The sequence below is a fragment of the Scomber scombrus genome, chromosome 11, assembly GCF_963691925.1.
Source record: "Scomber scombrus chromosome 11, fScoSco1.1, whole genome shotgun sequence".
In the NCBI taxonomy this organism is placed as follows: domain Eukaryota; kingdom Metazoa; phylum Chordata; class Actinopteri; order Scombriformes; family Scombridae; genus Scomber; species Scomber scombrus.
In genome coordinates this window covers 7,185,184-7,210,557 of record NC_084980.1, presented here as the reverse complement: position 1 = coordinate 7,210,557, position 25,374 = coordinate 7,185,184, and the positions used below count along the sequence as shown (strand labels likewise).

The following is a 25,374-nucleotide window of genomic DNA, read 5'->3' as shown; positions in this document are numbered from 1 at the left end:
CGGTTAGACCAGCTCTTTGTGAATTTGTGCTCCAGTGACCTATCTCTCTCTGAGCCAACTTTCACTTTGCACCGATCCGATCGACCCCTGTGGCAACGATTTTCAGCTGGAAAAAGTGAGGACTGAGAACAGCAGGCAGCAGCGGAGAGGAGGAACAGCTTGTCAATAAGCTCCTCATGACACAGAGAACATTATGCAAAATCAAAAGGCATGCAGTCATTAATGCTCATTAATGATGTGATGGAACAGTCAAGCAATCTAATTAGTGTGTAGGTTGGATCATCCCTGATGCATCTCATTCCAGATGTCCACTCGGCCTTCATGGTCATTCCCCCTTAAGGGTAAATTATTCACACAGAGCTACATTTAACTTGGGGGAACTTTACTGAAAGCAAGCTCATTTCTTCACTTCCTCAATTTTCCTGCAAGCATCCCCCCCTCCAATTTTGTTGCCAAGCCTTCCAGCAGCTATCATCATCAAATCTTCAGATCTCTCCATTTATTCACGCTCTCTGTTGCTTTATTTTTAAGTGTGTGTGCTTGTGGACTTGCTCGCCTCCCTCCACCAACCTCTTTTCTGCTGTGGCTAAATCTCGCTGAGAGTTAATTACATTTGTTATTCTGCGCGTGTTAATACAAGGCAGGGCATTAAGGCTGAAGCAACAGACGCAGGCCAGCGGGAAGCTTGGAATAACTCCAGGGCCGTCAGCAGTGGGGGGAAGCAGAGAGGACTGGACAGTATCCCAAATCATCCGCCAATTCAAGCTCGTATTTTTGTGCTTTTTTTTTTTCTATTAATGCCTGTAGGAAAAAAAACATACATACATACAAATATAATCCTTAACACTCACTCTGTCTCTCTCTCACACACACTCACACATACACACTCAGGTGAGCAAACAGATTGTGTCTGACTTCCTAACATGTGTCACAGCCTTGTACTGGCATAGCATTAACCGCCATCACTCCAACTCCCAAGAGGCAGGGCTTTTGGCCTTGAGGCAAAGCTGCAAGTGTTCTCCATGGGGCACCCCAACCTACACCCAAGTTACCATAGCAACATGCACAGACACACACACACGTCTACACTCACATACACACATACTGTACAGGCTGACTTAATCACTCACTCACGCATAAGATCATGCTAGAACAGTCAGCATCCAACGCTGTTGGCTGTGGGGCTTCATCTGTTCTCTGGCCAGCCTTGATCAGCGCCTCATCGTTCCCCTGCAACGCAAACTGCCAAAAAAAAAAAGAAGATGAAAAGCTGATGAAGTCATGCTCGGCGATTACTCCTTCAAGTGCTCTTTTTGCTTGAGTCACAGCTGATTGACACATGAGGGTCAGGCCGGAGTTATCATTTTCCTGACTGCAGTGCAGGGAGCGGCGCCTTACAAAGTGCAGGTACATTAATATATAGATTGCGCAGACAGATGTGTGTGTACAGGCACGTGCAGCCTTGGCATTGTCCAATGTGTAAAACACACCAGCACGCACACACAGAAAGCTGAGAGTCAGCTCAGTCAGACGCTTGGATGTTGCGAGCGTTGTTGACGTCACGTGGGGTAGGATGGTTTAAATAAGTCATCCATGTTCCCAAAATAGAAACACTGGCACACTTGGCCTTGACCTAGTGGGCCCATGCTGTCCTCTACCTTCAGACTGACATTGGCTCTGTGATGGATCTCTTTAACAACCTATTGTGTTCCGTATTTAAAGGACCGAGAGAGAGATTGAGGTCATGGAAGACCAGAAGGGTCCTCTTGCCCTCTACCCTAATGTGTGTGAGAGCATGAATTCATTTGAAGCTGTAGCCAGTCTAGGAGTTTGCATTATTATTTTATAGCTTGAAATTAAAATATTTATCAAAGACAACCAAAAGGTGCAGCCTCAGGCCGGGTAAAATATAGGCCAGTGATGCATGTGTAGAGTTTGCTGCTGCCCCCGGAGGATGGGATTGTTTATTATGTTAACGCAAATTAGAGAAAAAGTCCAGGATGCAATTTAGAAGAAGATAATTGCTGCTTGACCACATTCTTTAGCTGGATTACGAGGGAAGAAAAACTTGTCCCACCATCCAGCGCATGCAACAGAAATTGATTTTGGCCTCAAGCTTATGCTTTAAATGTCTGGGAAGCTCCTTCCTTGAGCATTTTTCTCCTTTCCTGTTTAGCTGTTCTGCAGCCTTATAAGAGTCGTTCTGGACTATTTACAGTTTCTCATCTCTTAACCTAATCTACATAAACTATTCTAGTTTAACAGTTTTGTTTGTTTTAGTCTACACTGGAAATCGCTACTCAGTTTATTTGTGTAGAATATTCTGTGTGAAGTAAACCAAGAGACAAAAAAGCTCAGTTGAAGTCTGAGCTGATGTGTTGTATTTTAGGGGAAAATATATAATATCAAACTATGTCAGGTGGAACTCATTTTCTGCTTGAAATCATCAAAAGTTCTATTTAAATGATATTGATATTTGTTTTCTTGGATAAGGCACACAGTTTATTTTGCTACAAATAAATAATGTATTAATCCAACAATGATGCAAGATAGGCTATTTGGGCTCAAAAAACAATTCAGCAACATGTTGTTGCACATCAAAAAGACTTTCACTGAGAGATATGAACTGATGACACAGTTCATACTAATAATGCCTAACCCTAACAAATCAATTAGAAAAATGTTGCTGTAAATGCTGTCGCTTTTTCTGCCGTTTTTTTCTTGTTACTCTACATTCTTTTCTGTTTCTGTCCCTCGGCCTGCTGTTCTTTTTAGTGCTCTTCTGTTCTCTTTTTGTCTTTACAAGTCAGGGTTATTACTGTTAGTGTCTGAGCTGTGAAGTTAGACACAAATCTGGTAGAGTTAGCGTTCCCTTAAATACATCCGTGATGCTAACTCTGTCAGCTAGCTAGCCAGCTAAATAAAACTGAATTTATCATTAACTAACATTAAAAATAATACGTTAAATTATTTTGTCCTTTATCTGTTAGCTTTAATTAGAGTACCTTTAGTCACTAAGAATGACATTAATTGTTGCTAATACATTATAGAATGAGTTAAGCATGAAATTCATAAGCTAGCACAGTTACTAAAAACTTTGCATCACGTTTAAACAAGATTTTAAAAAACAACTCAAACATTTAGTTGTCATTTGTAACATTGCAACAATGAACAGTGTCATGATATTCATTCTTGCTAATAAATGTTAGCATGAGCTGTGTAGTTGATATCAGTTAGCTAGTTGTTAAGCATGACAGTTAATGCACAAAACTGGCTTTTCATCAACTTCGAACAGAATGAAAAAATGGCTCTCAACTTAGCTGTTATTTGTAACATTAATGCATAAAACTGAAAAGACAGCAAACCAACACAAAATATAGGTGACTTATCTACACTGCCATGTGAATAACACATTTTTTACACTTTATTGTGTCCTGCAGGGAAATACTCTTTTACCCCCCCCCCCCCTCTACAGAGAGGTCAGAGGTCAACTACAGGATAGCATCTCTGAAACTGGTGGGGATTCTGGGATTTTCTAATAGACACTTCAGCAGGGTGGAGACTCCACATGCTGTCATATTAATGATTGAATGTGGGTCATGCAGGGGCAAACACCACACCCCTGGATATATACTGTGTGTGTGTGTGTGTGTGCATGACGTGCTAGGTGTTCATGTGTGAATAGCCTGCACGGTGCTTTATGTCTTATGTCTGCAAAGTGATGTCAGGTGATGTGGTCATCTGTGCTCACTGGTGCTCAGCTTAGGCAGTACTTATGTGTGTGTGTGTGTGTGTGTGTGTATATGTGTGTGTGTGGCTGAGCCAGTGCATGCCAGATGGCCTCAGTAATATATTTCCTTGGGGAGGTGTTGTCTCTATGCTGCACAAAGTAAGTGAGAGGGAAAAAAAGCAAACATGCATTCCATGTGAACTAAGCTTTGTCATCCAATTATCAGATTTTGACTAAGCTACCAGAGCAAAGTACCCCACCGTCTCCCCTTCTTACTTCCACTCCACTTCCCTCCACTCATTGTTCCTCTACCTCTCTTTCCTTATCTTGTTTTTTTATTCCCTTCATCTGTCACCCCTACATCTTTATTGATCTGGCTGCTCTTTCATTTTGCTCTTACAGGCACTTAGACAGATGGAACGCAAGCCAAAGAGGCAGACGTACGTGCAAAGTGAATGTGTTTGCTTTTAAAGCAAAATGGTAGCATGAGCGCATTTATCTGTGCATGTAAGTATGCGCTGTGGTTGTTGGTGTAAACAGGTGGGAATGTGTTTGACCTATGTTTCCATGCCGTAAGCTGCTTTGGTCATATATCTTGTTCTGCAAAGCGAATGACGTGGGAGCCAATAGATTGCAATGGTTCGGGGTACGTGGTCCAGTCAGTGGGGAGCGTGTTGTATAATAAAGGACACACACACACACACACATGCTCAGACATGCATTAAAAATAGGGTCAAATTCTGTGGTTTTTTGCCTTTTTTTTACAACTGGAAGGAATGATAGTCAGAGTGCTCACAGAGCCACAGCATGTTATGCAAATTATGTCTGATAAGTGATTCATTGTCCTCACTGTTAATGGTTGCTGATGTAACGCCTGGCTCTCACAAGTTTGTGGACGAGTGTGTGTATGTGATGAGTGCAGGTGAATATGCATTTGTGTGTGTATAATTTCTGTACGTAGAAAAAGCTTTTGAAACCGTACAGTGATATATTAAAGGCTGGGTTCAGTGTTTTTCAACCATAACCTCAATGAAAGCATTTGCAGCAGCTTCTCTCTGAGCTTTAAAAAAAAAAAAAATTCCATGCTTTCTATCATGTTTTATTGGATATGTTTTTCTTATCCTATATCTGTGCCAGAAACAGGAAGTTTGGAAAAATGAATTCTTAAAAAGCCTGGTTTGTGGCACTGTTTTATTGATAGAACAGATATGGCCTGTTTGACTCTTAGAACACCATTTATCATGGTGTTTGAAGCCTGAACAATTACTCTACTGGCCTGAGTTTAAACAGAGTGAGCTGCAGTGGAGTGGAAAGAAGAGCCAGATTAAGATATCAGCACTGTATATTATTGGCCAATTTGAGTTTATTACAGATATATGTGTATGGGCTTGTATTTTGATTGAAGTCCAGTGTTGCCATTACATAATTCCCACTAGAGTTTCATTTTTCTACCATAAAACATCCTTTTAAGCGCATGTTATTACACTTCTGTAATGACCAAATTTAAGGTACCCTTAATAGAAAAATGCACATATACTGTCAGCCAATAATTGATGTTGATTAGTTCTTTAAACACTCCAATGTCAAAGTCAACCACAGAAATCCTGCTGTAGGGGTGATAAAACATTTAAGTTATAAGTAAGATAGATACACAGGCATAACTAATGTGAAATAAGAGTGGTTATTTGGCAGAGACATGGCAGGATGTAGCCTTAAGCAAAAATCTCCCATCAAAAATACTTCTATTATTTATTCATCATTTCAATTTCGAGACAGAATTGTAAATGTGTGCATACAAATCATGTGTCACTATTATTATAGCTGTGAACTCATAATCATAAGAAAAATCTGCCTCCAGGATCTTAAAGACGGAGCCATTAGTACACAACACTGCCTACAGTGTGTGGACACCTGAACATTACACCCATATCTAGGGTTGTGAAAGTTACTTTGGAAATGTCATATGATACAGATTACTAGTTACCCTATGTAAAATGAAATAAGAAATGTAACTATTTTAATTACTTAATCAAAGTAATGTAACTTATTACATTTTTTTATTTTTTTTTTTAACTTTTTGATTACTTTTCTGATTTTCTCACAAATGTTTTCAGCTGTTAGGGTAAGTGTACCCATTAAGCACCAACATCTAAGTTCAGGTGTTTTTCATGGATACTGACATGATTTAAAAGGGAGATAATTTCTTATGAATTTTTTATCTCTCATTTGAAAATGTATTCATTAGTTCATGTAGATTTTGGAATATAAAATAAAGATATTTGATGAAAAAAGTCAAAAGTCTGGCATGGGCTTAATTAGTACTGTGACACCATTTAAGCCCATGTGTGCCCCAAATAAACCCATGTCATGATTTATTAGCAAAATGTAAAAGAGATTGTTTTCAAATAATTAAAAACAGCAATGTATTCAGTAACATGTTAAAAATTAAAAAATGAGGAAAAAACCCTCCTGAGCAAAATCTTAAAGGTCTGACTTCAGATGTAACCTCCTTTATAATCATCAACATGTTTATAAGTAACTGTAATTAATGACACAATTTTTTCTCAGTAACTGTAACAGATTACACTTAGATTTATTTTGTGATTAAATTACATAATGCTGTTACATCTAACTAGTTACTTCCCAACACTGCCTATAAACGATTGTCGAGCATCTCAGTCCAAAAGCAGCATTAACAAAATTTTGGAACCTGCATGGCCGCAGGGATTTGCTCGCAGTAAGCCACAGGAGCATTAGTAAAGTCGGTCACTGTTTTTCTTTTTCTTTTTTACCATAATGCCTGCATGGCTCACAGTCTGTTCTCATATTCATCCCAAAGGTATTGGATGGGGTTAAGGTCATGGCTGTGTACAGGACAGTTCTTCCACCATGTCCTTATGGAGTTCACGTTGTGTCCGGGGGCATGCTGAAAGAGGAAACAGCCGTCACCAAACTGTGGCCACAACACTGTGGTGCACTAACAAAATACATCACTGTATACTTTAGAGCTAAGATTAAGCTCCCCTTATTTGAACTAAGGGGCCTGGCTGAAACCATGAAAAACCACCCTAAAGTCAATTAAATGAAACCTGACAAAGCACCTGTATTCCAGAGAAAATGGTCTCATCAGCCACATGAGTTTTTCCTTAATAGGATTATAATTAATATTATCCTCAATGCTCAGTCAGCTGTGTGTATTTGTGTGTGATTTGAACATCATTCTATGGAAGCTTGTCTTTTCGTTGCTGTGTTCACCCATGTGTATGTGTGTGTATGGGAGGAGTAGGTATTGACAGATGGTCCGCTCTTTGTGAACAGAGAGGAGCTGCTTAATCGAGAGAAAGAAAGAAAAAGGTAGAGGGAGTTGGCACTGTCCTACGTTGCTCTGCCTCCGTTTGATAGAGAGGACTATTTACTTGGTCACAGTTTTCCTCCCGGAGCACTCCATCACACTCCTAATCGATACCCACTCTGTGTTTGTACCTCCTTTGCTTGCACAGATTAGCGTCTTTCTTTCTGTCTCTCTCCATTTCTCTCTTTCTGTCTTGTTGTTCTTTCCTCCACATCCCTCAATCAGACAGTGACAGGTGGCGGAGCCGCCTTCCCCGTCAGTGGCTCCCTCCCCTCCTATTTTCTCTTCTCCCTATCTTTTCCTGTGCTCCGTCAAATAGAGTGCCAAGGCGCTCCCCACGAATTTCCTGCTCCAGGGTCTGATCCGATACTACTTGGCGGCTTGAGAGGATGTGAATTTTTCAGGCGTCTGAAACTCTCTGGAGGGCAGGAATTTACCTTGAGGGCTGTGGATGTAGGGCAAGGGCATCCAAGCACTCACACATACACACAGACAACATGCAGTCCAGAGCTAGCAGGCGGATTTGGTTAGCTGGTGGAAATTACGTTTTTATATTGATTCAGTCAGCAGTGTTTATGGCTCCAGAGTCTTATTTCAAATTGAAAAACAAAGGGATTGCGTTTGCGAGTCAGGATCGGTCATAATTTTCCAGTGTTTAGAAATAATACAATAAGAAGTTATGGATTAAAGTTTAAACCAATCCTGAAGCTAAATATTAGTCATTCCCATGAGAGTGTCCACAGTTAAGTCAAGTGAAAAACTTCCAAGATACAGCTTAGAGCCTACAGTCTGTGCTTCACTACATGAAAACCCATCCGACTGTAAAACATTCATTCCTGTATGTTGTCTATTTCTATAATGTGCCCCGCATGTAGCTTGCAGAACGTGACTTTGACTGGCATCACAGTGGAGTCTGGTTTCAGGTTTCTGTCTTTGACAGAAAAATAGTTTGTATTGATTGTGTTTGTCCAACTTTAGATTCCAGTGTCTTTTGTTTTAACCTCCTCAACCCCACAGACCTTTGATGTGACTCATTCTAATTGTGTGGAGAGGCATTGCTGACACTCACAGAATTTAGATTTACATAGTAATGAAGAAGCCAGAACTTCTGCAGATATCATACATGATGAATTAGGTAAAAGGGATATGTGTGGAAAATGATGAGTTTCTGAATATTTCCCATTAGATGTAATGTTACATCCTTAAAACTTAGTTCTGTTGAATTCCAAAGTTCTGTAATAAGCAGATACAAATGTTGGGAAAATGTTTAACCAACTTTGACACTAATTCAGGAATTTTAAAGGCTGAATGATAGATTTTTTATCTTATTTGGAAACAAAATAACCTGTAAACATAGCCTTGGTTTAGTATCATTCGTACATTTGCAAACATAATGTGTTAGCTAACATAACGCATTAGCTAACACGTTTTATGAAAATGTTTTATCCAACTTTGATGCTAATTCAGGAATTTTAAAGGCTGAATGATAGATTCAGGAACACATCTGTCACTTTAGCAGCTAAACACTTCACTATGTTCAATCATCTGTCAACAGATAGCAGTCAGGTTATCCATGCTTTTTCAATGAAAATAAGGCTGATGGGATTGGTAAGAGTGATGTTTTTTGGTTGTAAAAACAAAGCTAAAAGCTGAAAGACACTAAAAAGTCACTGAAATGCTCCATAAAGTTAAGGGTAATTGCAGATTTAGGTGGTAACTCTCCGTAAATTAATCACTTCTCACATTTCACATTGACCCGTTGTTCATATGAAAATACTGAATAGTACTGCTGTGAGGGAACTACTGGGAAACATATACTAAGGTGGATGTTTTGTGGCCACATTCAGAACAAAGACAGTGAATTACATGCTGTGCGACACATGTGGCGCATACCTAATTCACACAACCACAGGCTTCACACTTAAATCCAGAATTGGATTGCATTACCCCTGCATTTCACAACCACTGGGATGACAATTCAATAAAAAATCAACTGTTTGGTAAAGAATCTGTATGTAATATCATTCACTGAGACACAAGCCTGACAAAAGGTAATCATTTGGTCAATGTGATACATAATTAGGTCAACACATGATCAGCTGAGAGGGAATTGGCCCCTGACTGCTCCCTGGATATGATCCATTTAATTGGCTTTGGATTTTGATTGATCTTTGTCCTCCATTAAAATGAAGAAACACAAAGGCAAATGTAAGAACACCCCGCAGAAACTCGCAATGACCCATTTTACACCCATGCACCACCTTCGGTCCGACGGAAATCAGAGAGATAAAGTGAGAGAGGACAAAAATGGTCCCAGGCAATTCCGAGCTGCTGTTTGTACTAGAGCCACTCGGGCTAATTGAGCTTCTGTGACAGGAAGCCCCGACGGGATGTTGGTGGTCACTGTTAAAAGGGTCAGGAGATTCAAAGTGAAGCGTGACTTGCGTACAGTACAAGTTGAGCAAAGCCTCCTCTGTGTCCTGTCATGTGACTGATAAAAAACTTGAGTGCCGCCTGTCTGGCATTGGCACTGGTGTCGTTTCAGTGGCTAAGCTCCAACAAAACAATACAGGGAATTGAGAAGGTTTAAAGACGTTCAAGGATAAACTGTCAATTTGTTGATGGCATGCAAGGGGTCTTGTGTAATGTCTTTCAGCGACGTGACATTCCACACCAATTCAGCTGTCATTGGATCTCTCCTTTATGAGTGCAATGCTAATCATTTCTGCCGAGGTGTTGTTTTATTCATGCTTTTTTGTATTTGTGTCCCCAGGATCTGTCCACTCTGCAGTGCGATGTGTGTATCCTGGTCTTCTCAGTAACTGACAGGCGAAGTTTCCACCGTACCGCCCAGCTCCGCCTTCTCCTCAGGGAGTCCCAGCCACAAACACCAATCATCCTAGTGGGCAACAAGAGTGACCTTGTACGCTCCCGTGAAATCAGCGCAGAGGGTAAGTACAGTAGAGGGAGTGACACCAGTCTGTCATGTAAGAGCTGTCACACACTCAGTGATTCCAAAACCCTCCTGGAACAACAATTGTCCATTAATAGCCTTAACCGGGCATGGCAGGCCTGTCATGCTGTATGTGCCTTTGCATGTTGAAGTGGTGTTGTAGTAAGAGAGATATAATAGTATTTAAAGAGTTTGGAGGGTGGTGCCTTTTTTTAGCCTCTCCAAAACCAAAAGAACCAGAGCAAAAATGTAACGGATGCATTAAATTAATTAATATTTAAAATCATACTTACCCCTAAGTAGCTCTGCACTGCAGTACACCAACTACGCAATAATCTGGTATTTCCATCTTTGATTTTCAAAAGTCCACTCCACTGATTCAGTATTGCACTCCTAACATGTCTGGACTCACAGTGGACAGTTTAAAAAGTAAAAGGATAGAAATCGATGCAGCAGAACTAGAGATCATGTCTTTTTTATTCTATGTGCTAACCCTCACACTTATTCCATATGAAAACCTTGGGTTTCATTTAAAAATCAGCAGTGAGAAACCAACAGTCTTCCCATTCAAACATTGCTGATTCCATTCACACATTTAATTTCACCTCACATAATGTGTTAATTATAGCTCCACTTTATCATCAAAATTGAACCAGCTGTGATAACCGTACTTGAGTTTGTAGTGAGCCATAACTATTCCATAAGCACCTTTCAATATGAAAACATACAAGCCAAGTCAAATCTTAAATCAAAGTCCACTCATTATTTCATCAGTGCTGTCTCAGCAGCTCGCAGAAGAGAGGGATGTCAGGATGTGGCAGGTGACAGGAGTCAGTACTTCTGGCTTGCCTTTCCCCTGATATATGACACCGAATATACTGATTCCTGTATATTTTTAATAATATCTTTAATAATATCTTCTAATACTGTGCAAATATCACCATGTATGAACCTGACTGTGCTGAGCTGACAGACGGACACAGAGCACTGGAGACACCCCAGCTGCCACGCACACTCTGCCCTCTGCAGTCTCCCGTTAACCCTTACATACTGTTCCTATTCTACACCCTCGCAATACGTTCAGGGTCAATTTTATTCAAACTGAAAATTACAAGAACTTTGTGGAACTGTGGGGTTTACTGTATAACCATTAGAGCCATCTGTCTTCACTGCTACATCATAAAAAGAAATCCTCATAACTACTATCTTATTAAAACTATTAACTGTTCATTTAACAAAAAGCCATGTCAATAGATACGGGTCAAATTTGAGCCAGAGCAGCCTCAATGGACAAAAATGTGTAGTACCTATACCAAAGTATAACATTTTAACATATTTTCATTATTGTGCCTATGGGGTAAAGTCAATAAATTACAGGGTAAAAGAATGACATTTGGGGTGTTTTTACAGCTTTCAAATGTCAAAATGGGTCAAATTTGACCCAAACAGTATGTAAGGGTAAATAAAAGTCCTGGTAGAATCAGTTTGAACTACAGGAATTTAGAGATGCACAAAGTTAAATTCTGGCCCATTCTTCACTACAGTCAGTGCCAAAATCATATTGGTTGCATGTTGTGGATATCAGCGTGTTTAGCGTTAATGGTTTATTTAGTTTGACTTAGCCGCCTGGTTTAGCTTAGCATCATGTTTGGACTTTTTGGTGTGAAAGCCAATCTTTTTGCACAGTAGTGCGTTGCTATCAAGTGCATATTCAAGACCCTTTTAACAGGGTTTTCATTTTACATCAAGTCAGCTGGTAACATTAAACAAGTGCTTTTTCTCTCTCTCTCTTTCTTTCTGACATCAAGGACTTCTTGTTCAAAAATGACTATACGTTTCTGGTGGTAAATCTGCTACTGTTATTATCTGCATATAGAGTGATGTGCAACGCACTCTTGTTGGCTCCTTTTTTTAAAAATGTATTTTTAATGCCTTTTCAAGCAGCGCTTCAAATTGAAAATCTCAAATGGAAACTTTCTTATTATCATAGCAATTTGGCTGATATTGGTGCTTTGTCTGCTGGTTGTAATGGATAACAGTGCCTAAATGCTCCAAATGCAAATGTGTAGTTAATAGGCACACGCACACTTACAACAGAGAGAAGAATGGCAGTGTGCGCTGTGCAATTACTCTATCTTAATCTATCCCTTCTATTTACCCTCTTCTCTGTCTCTCTCTCTCTCTTTTCCCTTTGACTCATCTGTTTCTCTGTCCTGGTATTTCACAATAAATCTTCCTTCAAGCCCACAGCGTATCCATTAGGGAGGCTCTTGGGGGATCTATCTTTGATCAGCAAAATCAATTTCTTCACTGTTTACAGTACCCAGGGATAAATACTCTGTTGGTAAACTCCTTATGGGAAGAAAATTATATCATTTGTTATTGTCGTAATGGGGTGGAGATATATTCTGCCTATAAAAACTATCCCCCCCTTTGCTTTTTGTTCTGTTTTATTGCTTTACAACATTTAATAACAGTGGGTGTAATTAGGCTTTTTGACACTAATTGAATACTGAAAAGATAACAAATCTGTAAGTGACGTAAATTGATCTAAATTAAGTGTGAATATAAAAAAGCTAAAGATTTATGTATTTACCTTATCAACCCGACATGCAAACATTTGTAGCTGAAATGCATAGGCAGTCATTAACTGTAGTGTTAACTGTCATTGACTCCAATTTAAAAAAAGAAAAGAATATAAAACTGTGTCCTATTTCTTTCTCTGTGTTGTATTGCAGCAGTGAGATTACCCAATCACACTACAACATGAAGCAAAACTGAGCAGCGTTTTTAGCAATCCTTACTCAGGATATGGCAATGCCCTTTGGTCATTCAGATGGTCTACAACAGGGATGTCCAAACTATTCCATAAAGGGTCATATGGCTGCAGGTTTTCATTCCAACCAAGCAGGAGCACATCAGGCTTGACTCATTTAATCAACTGATCTCAGTCTTTAGACACTGATTGGTGGAATCGTGTGCTCCTGATTGGCTGAAGCAAAAAACCTGCAGGCACACAGCCCTTTATGGAATAGTTTGGACATGCTTGGTCTACAACTTTTGCTCAGAGTGACATATCTCTACATATATTGGAAGAATTGCCATGATTTTTTTTTATCGCTGAGTTGATGAATCCTACTGACTTTCCCTGTAGAACCACTATGAGATTGACTTTTCTGGTTTTGTGTACCTGGTAACTGTTGGGATGAAACTTGGTACAGATATTCATGGCCCTGACTTTGGTGATCTAGCTTTTTTATGATACAGTTAATTATATTACAATACTGTGTCTATTGATGAATTGTAATAATTGTACTAATAGCTTAATTTTTCATGTAGCACCATCAACAAGTCCAATAATTAGGTTTGTGACCAAACACCTAAAGTGACATTCCCACCAACCTCAGCTTTGTGTTAAGTGTTAAAGGTGCAGTGTGTAGAATTTATTGGCATCTATCTGAACAGAGTTGACAGAAATGGAATATAATATTCATAAGTATGATTTAATTAGTGTATATTCCCATGAAAATAAGAATCAAAGTGTTTTTGTTGCCTTCGACCGGCCATGTTTCTACTGTAGCCCAGAACAGACAAAACAAGCAATGGCTTTAAGAGAGGTCATTTGGGTTTTTTAATGAGTTTCATGTCCACCGTAGGTTCTCCTGCATGCTCTGAAGGGGAGGGTGAAGGTAGAGGTATTCAGTTGGAAGCAATATGCAACCTCATTGGTAGATTACGCTAAAATGACACGCTGGCCCTTTAATTCCCTAATATTAACATGCTAACACACAAAGATGGAGAACATTACCTGTGAAACATCAGCATTGTCATTGTGAGCATATTAGCATGCTGGTGTTAGCATTGAGGTCAAAACAACACAGCTGGCAGCATGATTGTAGTCTTACTAAAATGAAAGTAAAACTTTGATGGGTGAATGCTTTGACTTAATGAACCTTAACTTCAAATGTGTGATTGCAACTATGACACACGCACACACACACACACACACACTATATATATATATATATATATATATATATATATATATATATATATATATATATATATATATATATATATATATATATATATATATATATCACCACATGTGCAGCCAGTTAAATGGAGTGCACATCAAGGTGTAATGGAAGCAGAAGTAATCAGTTGAGCAACTGGAGGGTGATTTTCTAGGTAAAATACATAATTAACAAACAAACAAATCAAATCAGGTCTCAGGTTATTGAATATTTCTTAATCATAAATGAGTGAATAAATCAGTGCCCAATTGTACAAAGCTGTTAAAGATGTGTCCACATAGACTCAATGTTGTAATTCCTGCAAAACGTGCCTCAACAATGCATTTGGCTTGTTAATGAGGAAAGTGTAATTGATTCTCTTAATCCTTGTAATTCCATCTACTTCTACATGATATAAAGTGGTAAAAACAGAACATGAAAAGGTCAAAAGTGGGTGAATATTTTATAGACTTTTTATAGGCGTTATTGGGTGTTTACTGGCCTTCTGGTGCAACAGCTGCAATATGAATAAAACTTATTCTGGTAAATACTGTTGGGCAGCGAGCTCAACAGACTTTTTTTAATTTGGCATGCTACACTGAAGCAGGTTTTGGCAAAACAAATTCACTGAAAAAGAAAGACACAGCGCTGTCCGCAATCCATTTAGTGATGCTTATAAATCCTGTGAGCAGAGATCAGGCTGCAGGCAGGTTACAATTTTTTGTGGACTTTATGGGTGATTTTTTTATGGGGCACTGGCAGAACATCTCTTTGTCTGCCTGTCATTAATGTTTCAAATAGAAACTGGGTGCAGAGTGGCTGTAGATAAGAGAGAGTGACAGCAGTTTCACCTTGATTTGAGCTGGCATTGTATTAATTCAAACCCTTATCGTCACCTCTGCAATTTCAGTACACTCACAGTATACATCTAGTTTATAATTATATCCACAATCACATCCATCTAACAAAAAGACTCATGTTTTGCTGCAGTTGCAGACATTACCTTACAGTATCTCCCCGCTATCTAATCCTCTGGGGAGGGCTCCATCTCCCTGTGTCCCTCAGCTCCAAAGGTTTTTTTCTGTTTTGTTCTGTTTCCAGATGGCACATCTCTGTTTGGATTATCTCTTTCTAACAGGACGCTGCTTTTTTTACTACCTTTATATTTGTCCTCACCATACGTGCGCAACTGCCTGCATGTACACAGACACAGCAGACACACATGCAACCACCCCCCCTTGCAAACGAGCAGAAACGTCCCCTCGTCTCATTCCATCTTCTCCCTGCCTGCATGTCAGCGAGGCTATTTCATAGCGAGGGCTGTGATAAGAGGGGCGAGGAGGAGTGACAGAGGGAAGGGTAAATGTATGACAACGGTGTGTGCGTGTGTGTGTGTGTGTGTGTGTAAATTGGAGCTTCAGTTTGAAGAGAGATGTGTGAAACGCATTGTGAGTGTATGGTAGCGTGTGTGTGTGTGTGTGTGTGTGTTGGGGGAGAGTGAGTGAGTGATATGCTGTCGTGATGAAAGAACCACTTTGAGTTTTAACTCTTGAGATTGAGCCTATTTTCACAAATGGAAGCTATATGGCTAGTGTTACACCAATGCATTGCTGTTTCCATACATCAGTCAAGTGATGTTAATATAAACATATCGATCTTTCTTTGCCAGTATGAAAGAGGTTATTTTGGTTATTCTGTCGCTCTCTTATAAAAGATGTTCTTGTGTTGCCCATTTTATAAAATTCTGTCCTTAAGTATAGTGGTTGCTCAGAAATGGTTGCTGGTCCTGAGAGGCTTTAAAGCTGAAATGGTCTCATTTTGAACATAAGTTTGAGATACAAGACAAGTTTCAATTACTTTTCTTTACAAGAGTCTGTCCCGATAAAAGTGCCATGTCAGGTCTTTAATTTTAAAATATGAAGCTATACTTTTTTATTGCTCCCTCTATTAAGGAGAGGGTTGCTAGTCCTGCCAAACCTACAGAGAATACACAATTATTTTTCTTCAGCTCTGCAATACTTGTAGCTACTTTTAAAGCTTCCATTTGGTTCCCTGACCTGCATATAGTCCAATTTGAGTCTTACCGCTCTTACCAAACATAGCCCAACATGCTAGGCCTAGCTAGCATGTTTACTCTGTAAACTGTATAAGCCCATCACAAATAACCCCCCAAAAACTCTGAGGTAAATGAGCAATTAGGAAGTCAAGCATCTGAGCTGAAGACCCTGATATTTCCCTTTGGAGTTAGTGGAGACTAAAGCAGAGTTATAAGTAAAGGTGGCCAGAAACAGGACTCAAATGGGAAGCTAATGTTGCCCTATGTGTTGGGACCATATTGCTTTGCTAACAAGAAATTCGTAAGCTGGCTGTTTGATAGCAACATGTACGTGTGGATTTGTTTTGGACTAGTGGTGAGGAATTGCTGAGTGCAGCTTTATTGTTATTTGAGTAAATTGCTATAAGTTTGGACTTTTTAAAAAATAATTTACTTTTTGTTAGAATAAATAAGTCACATACAGTAGTCGAAAGTTTGGACATACCTGCTCATTCAAGGGTTTTTCTTTATTTTTTATGTCCATTGTTAAATAATACTGAATACATCAAAACTATAATATAACACATACATAATTATGGGGAGAGTGCTTAAAAGAACTAAATGTTTTATATTTTGGATTCCTCAAAGTAGTCACTGTTTATCTTAATGACAACTTTGCAAACTATTGGTAATCTTGACCGAAGATACAATATATACAATCAGAATTTGCTTCAGTTCGAAAAGATGTGTGAAACGCATTGTGAGAGTAGTTGTTTGTGTGTTTTGGGGAGAGTGAAGCTCGATTGGCTGTCGTTGAAACAGCCAATCGACTTTTAGATCTTAACTGAAGATACTGTAGAATTAAGAAATCAGAATTTGTATTGTCTTTGTCTTTCTAACCCTACTTTACTGGTCTAATCCTACAAGGAGTCAGGTTAAGTTTATAATTTAGTGATTTATGATTAGAAATCAAACAAGGTTAAAGTTTAATTTATGTTATGATTTACGATACGATACATGACGATACGATACGATACGATATAATTTTTTGTCCCTGTAGTTAAATTTGTCTTGGTCTTAAAGGCTGCACACATAAATACCTCCACAGTTACATTAAACAAACTGAACGAGATGTTTCAATTACAACAATAAATTTAAGATATAATAAATAATAATGATACATTTAAGGTTTGTGGTTGCATATGAGGTTAACTTAAAGCTTATAATAGTGTGTGTTCACATTGAGACAAAGAAAGTCAGTGGAAAGTTCTCATAAGGACATACGAATAGAAAAGTGTGTGTTTATGTGTTGTTGAAGTACAGAAACCACAGCTTGGTGGTCAAACTGTGCTCGGCTTGTTTTGCTGTGCAAGTTAATCAGAAGCAGCAAGTGTAAAAATTTCTCGGTGCCTGCACACTGCTGTCGACTCAAGTTTCGGTCACAGCTTTCGTTTATACTTAATGACACAAGTGCATAGAGGAGGCAGAGGAGGAATGAATAATGAGAGATGCCTTTACTCAGCATATTCTGTTTTTGTGAGAGAAAAAAAAGAAAGAAAGAAAAACAAACATAACCTAGGAGCATAGATGAGGTCAGCGATATGGAAATGCTCCATTGCTGATCCCGAGGCGCCTGACAAGGATGTTCTTATGTTCTCACTGGACAGGCCACATGTATTCTTACTGATATGTGAGCCTGACAGATGAAGCCGACGGGCATGCCTGACCGGCTAACATCTTCCTTAAAGAACCACGGGCCTGGCTGAAAAGGCTGAAGTCATAAAGTCTATTTATGGCACGTTCAGTGACACTTTATTCTGCTATTTCTCACCTTCCCCCTTGCTACATCTCTCTGTCTCTCTCTCTCTGTCTCTCTCTCTCTCTCTCTTTCCCTCTCTATCCCATCCACACAGTGATACACACACTGTCACGCTGAGAACATATTTATCATTTGCTACAATATGGCTATGGGGTGGTCCTGTTCCTCAGTGCTTTGATTAATATGCACTCTGGCTCCGTTTGCTTAGTCGGCATCCTTTCGGTCTGTCTCCCTCCACTGTCCTTCTGTCTCTCTCTCTCTGTCTCCTACCCGCGTGTTCATTTCATCTCCAGTCTTTGCCTGTCATCTCCTTTCAGCATCTCTTCTTTCTTTCTGTGTGACTCACATGTTTCTTCTTGTTCATCTACATGTCGCTCTTATTTTATTGTCAGTCCATCTCTTTCTCCATCCTCTTTTTTACTTTTCTCTGTGTAAGCCATAGACTGTATATAAGAAATGGACGTAACATCGGTGACGTCACCCGTTGGTTTGTGGAGTGCTGCTCGGAAGCCAATAGTTTCGGATCTGGGCAGCGCCATCTTGAAAATTTCCGGTGCATGCCGGGAAAAATAAAAACACGGATTCTACTTATATGGGCATCAGGAGGGGCATGTGGCGCCCTCCTGAACCTGTGAACCAATCAACCTGTCAATCACAACGTAGCCACGCCCTAATGCATACCCTGCTTTGTCGTCAAATATAAAATCAGGGAGGCCAAAATTTCACAAATGAACATCATACTGCATTGAAGAAGGCTTTAAACTAGCGATTGAGACCATAAACACATTTTGAAAACGTTTACTGAGGTTAGAAATCAAGTGAGAAGTTGGTGAATTCTCCATTGACTTGTATAGAGAAGTTCTTTTGACACCAAAACGGTCGCTCCCTGGTGGCCTTTTGATAGAATACAGTTTTAAGTTACTTCCGCGTTGGCATCACTTTAGAGGACCGGAACTCCCCAACTGGTGTAAGCACACAAGAAGTCATCTTCCCTATCTCCTCACCTTTGGCCCCCTCCTGCTCTCTTCCTTTTTTCTTCTCCTCTCCTCTCCTTCATCTTGTCTCCTCTCTTGTTACCTTGTTTCTTATCCTCTTCTTGTTCTCACCTCTCCTTGTTTGCTGTCCTATCCTCGTCTTCTCTCCTAGTTTCCTTTCCTAAACTTGTCATTTGCCTCCCTTGCTTTTCCTTCTTTTCTCTGTTTTCCCACTTAATTTCTTCGACTTGTTTCCTCTCCTCAATTCCGTATTTTGTCTCCTCATTTTGTCTCCTCATCTCACCTCCTTTTCGTTCGTCTTCCCTTGTAGTCTCCTCTCCTCATATCTCCTCTTCATTTTTCCCCTCTCCTCCTTCTCCTCTCCAAGCCACTTTCCCAAACACCCTTTTACCCGCTTATTAATTCAATTCAATCAGCCATTGTCAATACAAGGATAAGCCCTGTTTGATCTGATTTGGGATTTGTCTTTTTTTTCCTTCCCACTCTTACCTCATCCCGCTATTAGGTGAAAGGTTTGTGGGCTGACAGCTGCTGTGTGGCTGGATTATTACACCCAGATCAAATCTAGTGGATTTTTTTGTAACACCCGTGTAACACAGGCTCGTACACAGTGATGGTGTGAACGCATCCACACAGAAACCAGATGAACACCTTACTTCGTGCTAATGCTCCCACAGTATTAACAACAGTTAAACTAGAGAATGAAAGGTATTTGAAAGAGTATTAACGTCAGCTCCTATCCTACCAAGGTCTTGTTTTCAGTCAAGAATTTCATTATTGAGAGAGCTAGATATTTCTTTATACTAGAGCACAAATAGAAACTGGTTTTACAGTAAACAAGCTCTCCAGGTTAACCAAATTAACGTAAACTACTCATTTGGAAGTAAAAAATTAATGTGAATACACCTGAACTGTTATATAATTGCATGCTTGTACATACATACATACATACATACATACATACATACATTAATTAAGTGCAATAGGTCAGACTTGATGCAAAATGCAGTGTAGTTATAATAATGTTACAATGGACAGCTCAGGTAATGATTTCTGTTCATTTTTGTCTTGAATAAAGCTTTAATTTTATGTCTGCCATTTCTAATTTACCAGCAAAATGTAATATAATAAGAATTAATGGAGACAGATAATGGAAAAATAGTATTGTCTGTGTTCAGTTTAACATCACATTGTGGGCAGCAGTCTCTTGTTTGTCCTGAAATCATTCATTATTGTGATATTTTGTTGGTGCTTATCTTATTAGATTTGCTTTGTTTTCATCCTCCTGAGAGTAGATGTTTTTTTTATCCGAGCTTAAAGGGTATTATAATGTACTTGAAATCATTTTTTTTAGATTAATACACAGAATAAAGGTATATAAAAGATTCTTTCTGAAACTACTCACAATATTAGTCTGCAGTGACCTTTTTTACGCTGCTGTCATGCTCCTGAGCTCTCTGAACAGTAAGGCAAAGCAATAGCTCTCTGAAAGTATTGTTGAAAAGGAGAAATGCTATTTGAGCTGATAATGATGCCTGTTTGTTGCTGAATGATCCGTATCTGTCAGCTTTCCTTATCATCGAGGGATTGTTTGACCAGCCATCCAGGCATTTTTAGCCGAGATATGGAGCCTTGTCAACAACATGTTCAGTCACCTGTCCTTATCCAGGAGAGTCACACTGAGATAGAAAACATTTTCCCAATTGAGCCGCAGCCAAGAGATTTGAGCTCATATAACTCAGCGAGAGGCAACATTAACCCCATCCTGCCATCGGTGTCTTGCTCTGTTTTTATACTCACTTGTGACTTCTGATTTGACTGATTTGCATAAGGATTACACAAAATGTTCATTTTTTAAAAACATCACAATGTAATTAAGGCCCATTAGTTAAAATGTTTACCCATGTTTATTTTAAAATGAATGTTGATAATCTGTAATACAGATTCTTGGTCAAAAATCATTCTTGAAAATTACTATTTGCAAAACAAACATTCAAAGGGGTTGTGGTTTTAGTGAAAGGTCTCAACAAAATTTGGTTGGATTGAACTGTATTGAACTGTAATGATGGGAACATGAACTGTATCATCACCAGTTTGAGTGTAGTTAGGTAGCTTTGGATGGATGGATTTCCATTCAAATTTGGTGCCCTCAGGACTAATTGTCCTTTAATTTTTCCTTTAGTGCCACTATCATATTGAAATTAGATAGATAGATAGATAGATAGATAGATAGATAGATAGATAGATAGATAGATAGATAGATAGATAGATAGATAGATAGATAGATAGATAGATAGATAGATAGATAGATACTTATAACTAATGATTCCTATCAGCCTTTAATGTCATATAGCAAATGTTAGCATGACCCTGAGATGCTAATCACGGTAAACATTTTAACTTCGTCATCATGGATTTTAGCTTCGTCACCACGAGCATGTTAGCATCTAGTACTGTCTGCTAGCGTGTATGGAGCTGTTAGCATGGCTCTTTTAGTCTTATTTTCTCTTAGCTTGCTGTTTTCTGAGGACAATAATGGTTAGTGTATCTTCGCAGCACAAACTCTGGTTAACAAACCTGTCTTTTAGAACAGCTCTCGTTTTGAAAGATCTGCATATTTCACATGTAAAATTGGTAAAAAAAAACAAAAACAAATTCAAAGTCCACCTACTAGCTTTTTCCAGTCTCAACTCAGTCTTCAACAGTGGATTGGTTGTCATGAAGATGCATTCGATGACTCGTGCAGTCTCTTCTTCCACACAACTTTTAGGACTTCTTTACTTTTGCTGAAAAGTATGAAACATGACAGACTTTTGAAATAGTAGTTTTGACAAAATAAACTACAGTCAAGGTCCACTTACTAGCTATTTCCAGTGCTTTTTAACTGTATCACAGTCTCAACGGTTAATTGGTTTTGCGCAGTTGTCATGAAGATGCATACGATGCCATACAGATTCATCTTCCATAGCACTTTAAGGACATCTTCTCAACATTGGCTGAAAAGTAATATAAGATGAAAGTTCACCCTTGATGATTAAAATAATAGTTTGACAAAATAAACGTCACTCAAGGTCCACATACTAGTTTTTTTTGGAACCATATATACAGTAGTATGTCAACACATCCATCTCCTTCACAGAGGAAATTCCTACCACTGGTGAGAACACACAATACAGTTGACAGTTATAGAAAAAGTTGGTAAGTGGACATTCGGTTGGGATTGTTTTGTTAAAATACTATTTCCAAGGTCAATAATGGACTGAAATATTTATATGATGTATAAAAACCCGCTTAACAAGATAAGATCATTCTCTGAAAACATTCCAATAAAACGTCTCTCCTCTCTTTCACTGCCATGACTGTCACACCATATTTCAAAAGAATTCCAAAAAGACAGGGCTGTCTCATTCCTACTTGAGATGCTGTAGATTCACTCTATTTGTCATAATTTAGTGTGTAAGGAGTGACTGAATGAATACTTAAGAATCTAATGGTCTCCCATACAGCAGTCTATCAGAGGTACTACATATGTTGGGGTGAGACACATCACACGCCAGCTGTATCATTAACATGCTGTGGACAGCTTACTGGTTTCATGATTAAACATCCATAAATTTCAAACTGCTATCTCTAATTGCGGTTTGCAGCTGCCAGTGTGTGAAGCTCTCTGGTACAGACTCATTTATTTAAACTGTGCATCATAAACAAGGTTCTAAAATTGAACTTCCTCTCTCTTTGCACCAGAGGCCCAATCCAGCGCCATGATGTTTGACTGCCACTACCTGGAGCTCTCAGCCTCATTGGACCACGGCACCAACGAGTTACTGGAGGCGGCGGTTCGGACTGCGAGAGGCGACTGCGTGGGCCCCGGATGGGCTGATGGTGACCCAGGGTCAGGCCGCAGAGAAAGCCTGACCAGCCGGGCCAAGCGCTTTCTGGCAGGGTTGGTACCACGCTCGTACGCCCGAGACCGGGACCGCGGCCGCTACAGGGAGATGAGCCGCCACCGGGGCAGCAAGATCCTCCGCCAGAAATCCCGTTCCTGCCATGACCTCAGTGCACTGTGACAACACACAACACACACATACATACAAGATACAGTACACACAGGCAAAGAGATACACTCCCACACATGTACACACACACACAAGATTGAAGAAGATATGGGGGGATGTGTGAAAGATGAAGCGAGGAAGAGGGTAAAATGGAAAACAGCAGGGAGGAGCAGATGAATAGATGGAAGGATGGAGATGGAGGAGGCACACATGTTAAGGGAGGAGGAGGGAATTTTCACAATGGTGGATAAAAGTCAAGAGTGGAGAAAGGAGAGGAGAGGGAGAGAGAGGAAGTGGGAGGGAAAGATGGACAGATATAGAAGAAATCGGCCTGGATCGCAGCCCTGAACCTTAATCTTCTACCTATCAAGGAAAGAAAACCATTTTTTTAGAGAGGAAGAGGCCAGATATGAGACAAAAAAGAACAGAACAAATACATAAGGAGGTGAGCTGGATTTGATTCTCCAGCTTGGGTGCATTAGCGAGCACTCATTACCTGATGAGAGCAGGAGAGAGACAATTAGCGATGGTGAAGAGAGTCACGTGGAGGCGCTGATTGGACGCTTACTGCGGCGAAACAGGAGGGGGTTAGGAACGGGAAGGGGGCAAAGTCACAAATAATCACATACACGTAGCACGCATTGAATATGTAAAGACTGATATAGCAATCTCATGTATTGTAGACCCTGTTTTATAGCATGCCGAGTAGACGATCTATGACATGACCCTGTAGGTTTTACAGCTACGTGATACTGGGTTCACTGTTCCACAGTGGCCAATAGCTAATGCACAATCTAGCTAGCGTCTCTAGCAATGCCATCTCTGAGGCAAGACCCTTTATTTAAGAAAATGCTCCCTCTCTGCGCATTTGTTTTATAGCCACAATTTCCACATCGCATCCACCGTTTGTGTCCCATACTGATTGGAAGAAGTGTTTGACGATATCACCAATGGCATACGTTCATCTGTGACTTTTATACCAAGGCTAAAAGCATCAGTGCCCAAGCCATATTTTTGCTGAAAGCATCATGAGCAATCAGCACAAAGAACCCTTTATCGTAGGATGCAGAGCAAAGGAGAAAAGGTCAAAACTGCTGTAAGGAATAAGATGTTAGCACGGCCGATCAGACTGAACTTTTCTTCAACTGAAGCTGAGTCACAGAACACTAGGTTGCTTCCTGAGCACGAGGAGGACAAACAAGAGTAAACCTAATCTACCTGTGGCTGTTTGATGTTTTCATTTTTCTCTTTTTACCCACTGGCATCATTATCCGTGTTTGGACTGAACTCTGTGGGGGCTGGCCACACAGGTGACCCAAAAGAAGAGAACGTTCTGGAAACGTTGTTGGGATATCTCGTCAAAGTGTGGTTGGCGTCACTGACACATGATCACTTGTTTTTGTCACCGTCTACTAAGCACTCTCGTCTTTCCACAGAGAATAAATTAATTTTTGTCTGACATCCTGAACAAGTGTCTTGTCCTTCTTTCTAACAACATTTTGCAATGAATGTCTCTTTACAGACGTTACTAGGTTGAGGGATGGCGTGACAGGTCATCAGATGACTCACGGGTCCTCTCTAGACAGACTGTGAGACGGCCTCTCAGGACGGTTGTTCCGTTTAGCGCTAAGCAGCAAAAAGATGCCATGTGGACACTTTCTGGCTGTAACAAAATCTCAGGTTAAAAATAGATTGTGTCGGGGGAGAAAAGTAACCGAAAACAAGAGAACAAGCTTTTTGAACTGTCCTAACTTTAAGGTATATACAGCATGCATGTATCTAGGCAAATGTGATATTTGTGATAATACCTGCTAATGATGGGAACGCAAAAAATCAACAAATCAAAACCAATTCTCTTTTGAACTGGAGTCGTTCCCAGCCTTTTCATCCCCATAGCCCCTTAAAGATGAAGAGAACGACCTCATCATATAAGTGTATATTGTTGCTGTGATTTTTTTTCATATACCTTAACATTGAAATGTTTCGATAAGTTTGGTCAGGTTTGCACTCTTGGAGTAGCAGAAGCTGAATGCTACTTTTAGCTTTCTATTAAACTAACCTCTAACCTTATTTCAACTGTTCATTAATTTCTTTTAGCAATTACACTATTTATTCCTTACTATTGGCCAATGTTGGGGAGTAACTAGAGTATGTCATTAAATTATATTTACTCATCAAAATGTTGATCACTAGAAAAACAGGTTACGTCTGAATATATTATTTTCGGTAAAAAGCTTAGTATGTAGTATTAATCCGGTCCCTGCATCTCCTCCCCGTGCAGGAACGCCTTCTTTTGACATATCTCAGGAAAACATGGGTCAGCAAAGCCGTTGGGACAAATCTAAGTGCAACACCATCAAGGGTAGCATGGCTTACAAGGAGCTCTTTCTATGTCTAGACAGGTTCTGTTCATTTGGCA

The 25,374-nt window shown here is 39.6% G+C and overlaps 1 protein-coding gene across 1 annotated transcript in view; it reads left to right on the top strand.

The window, feature by feature from the left end:
* Positions 1-22,967, top strand: part of rem2 (RAS (RAD and GEM)-like GTP binding 2) — a 31,870-nt gene extending 8,903 nt beyond the window's left edge. The window contains exons 4-5 of the mRNA XM_062429492.1: positions 9,856-10,033; positions 22,645-22,967. Coding sequence (XP_062285476.1) covers positions 9,856-10,033; positions 22,645-22,967 — 501 coding nt within the window. The remainder of the gene's footprint in view (positions 1-9,855; positions 10,034-22,644) is intronic.
* Positions 22,968-25,374: the final 2,407 nt, after the last annotated feature.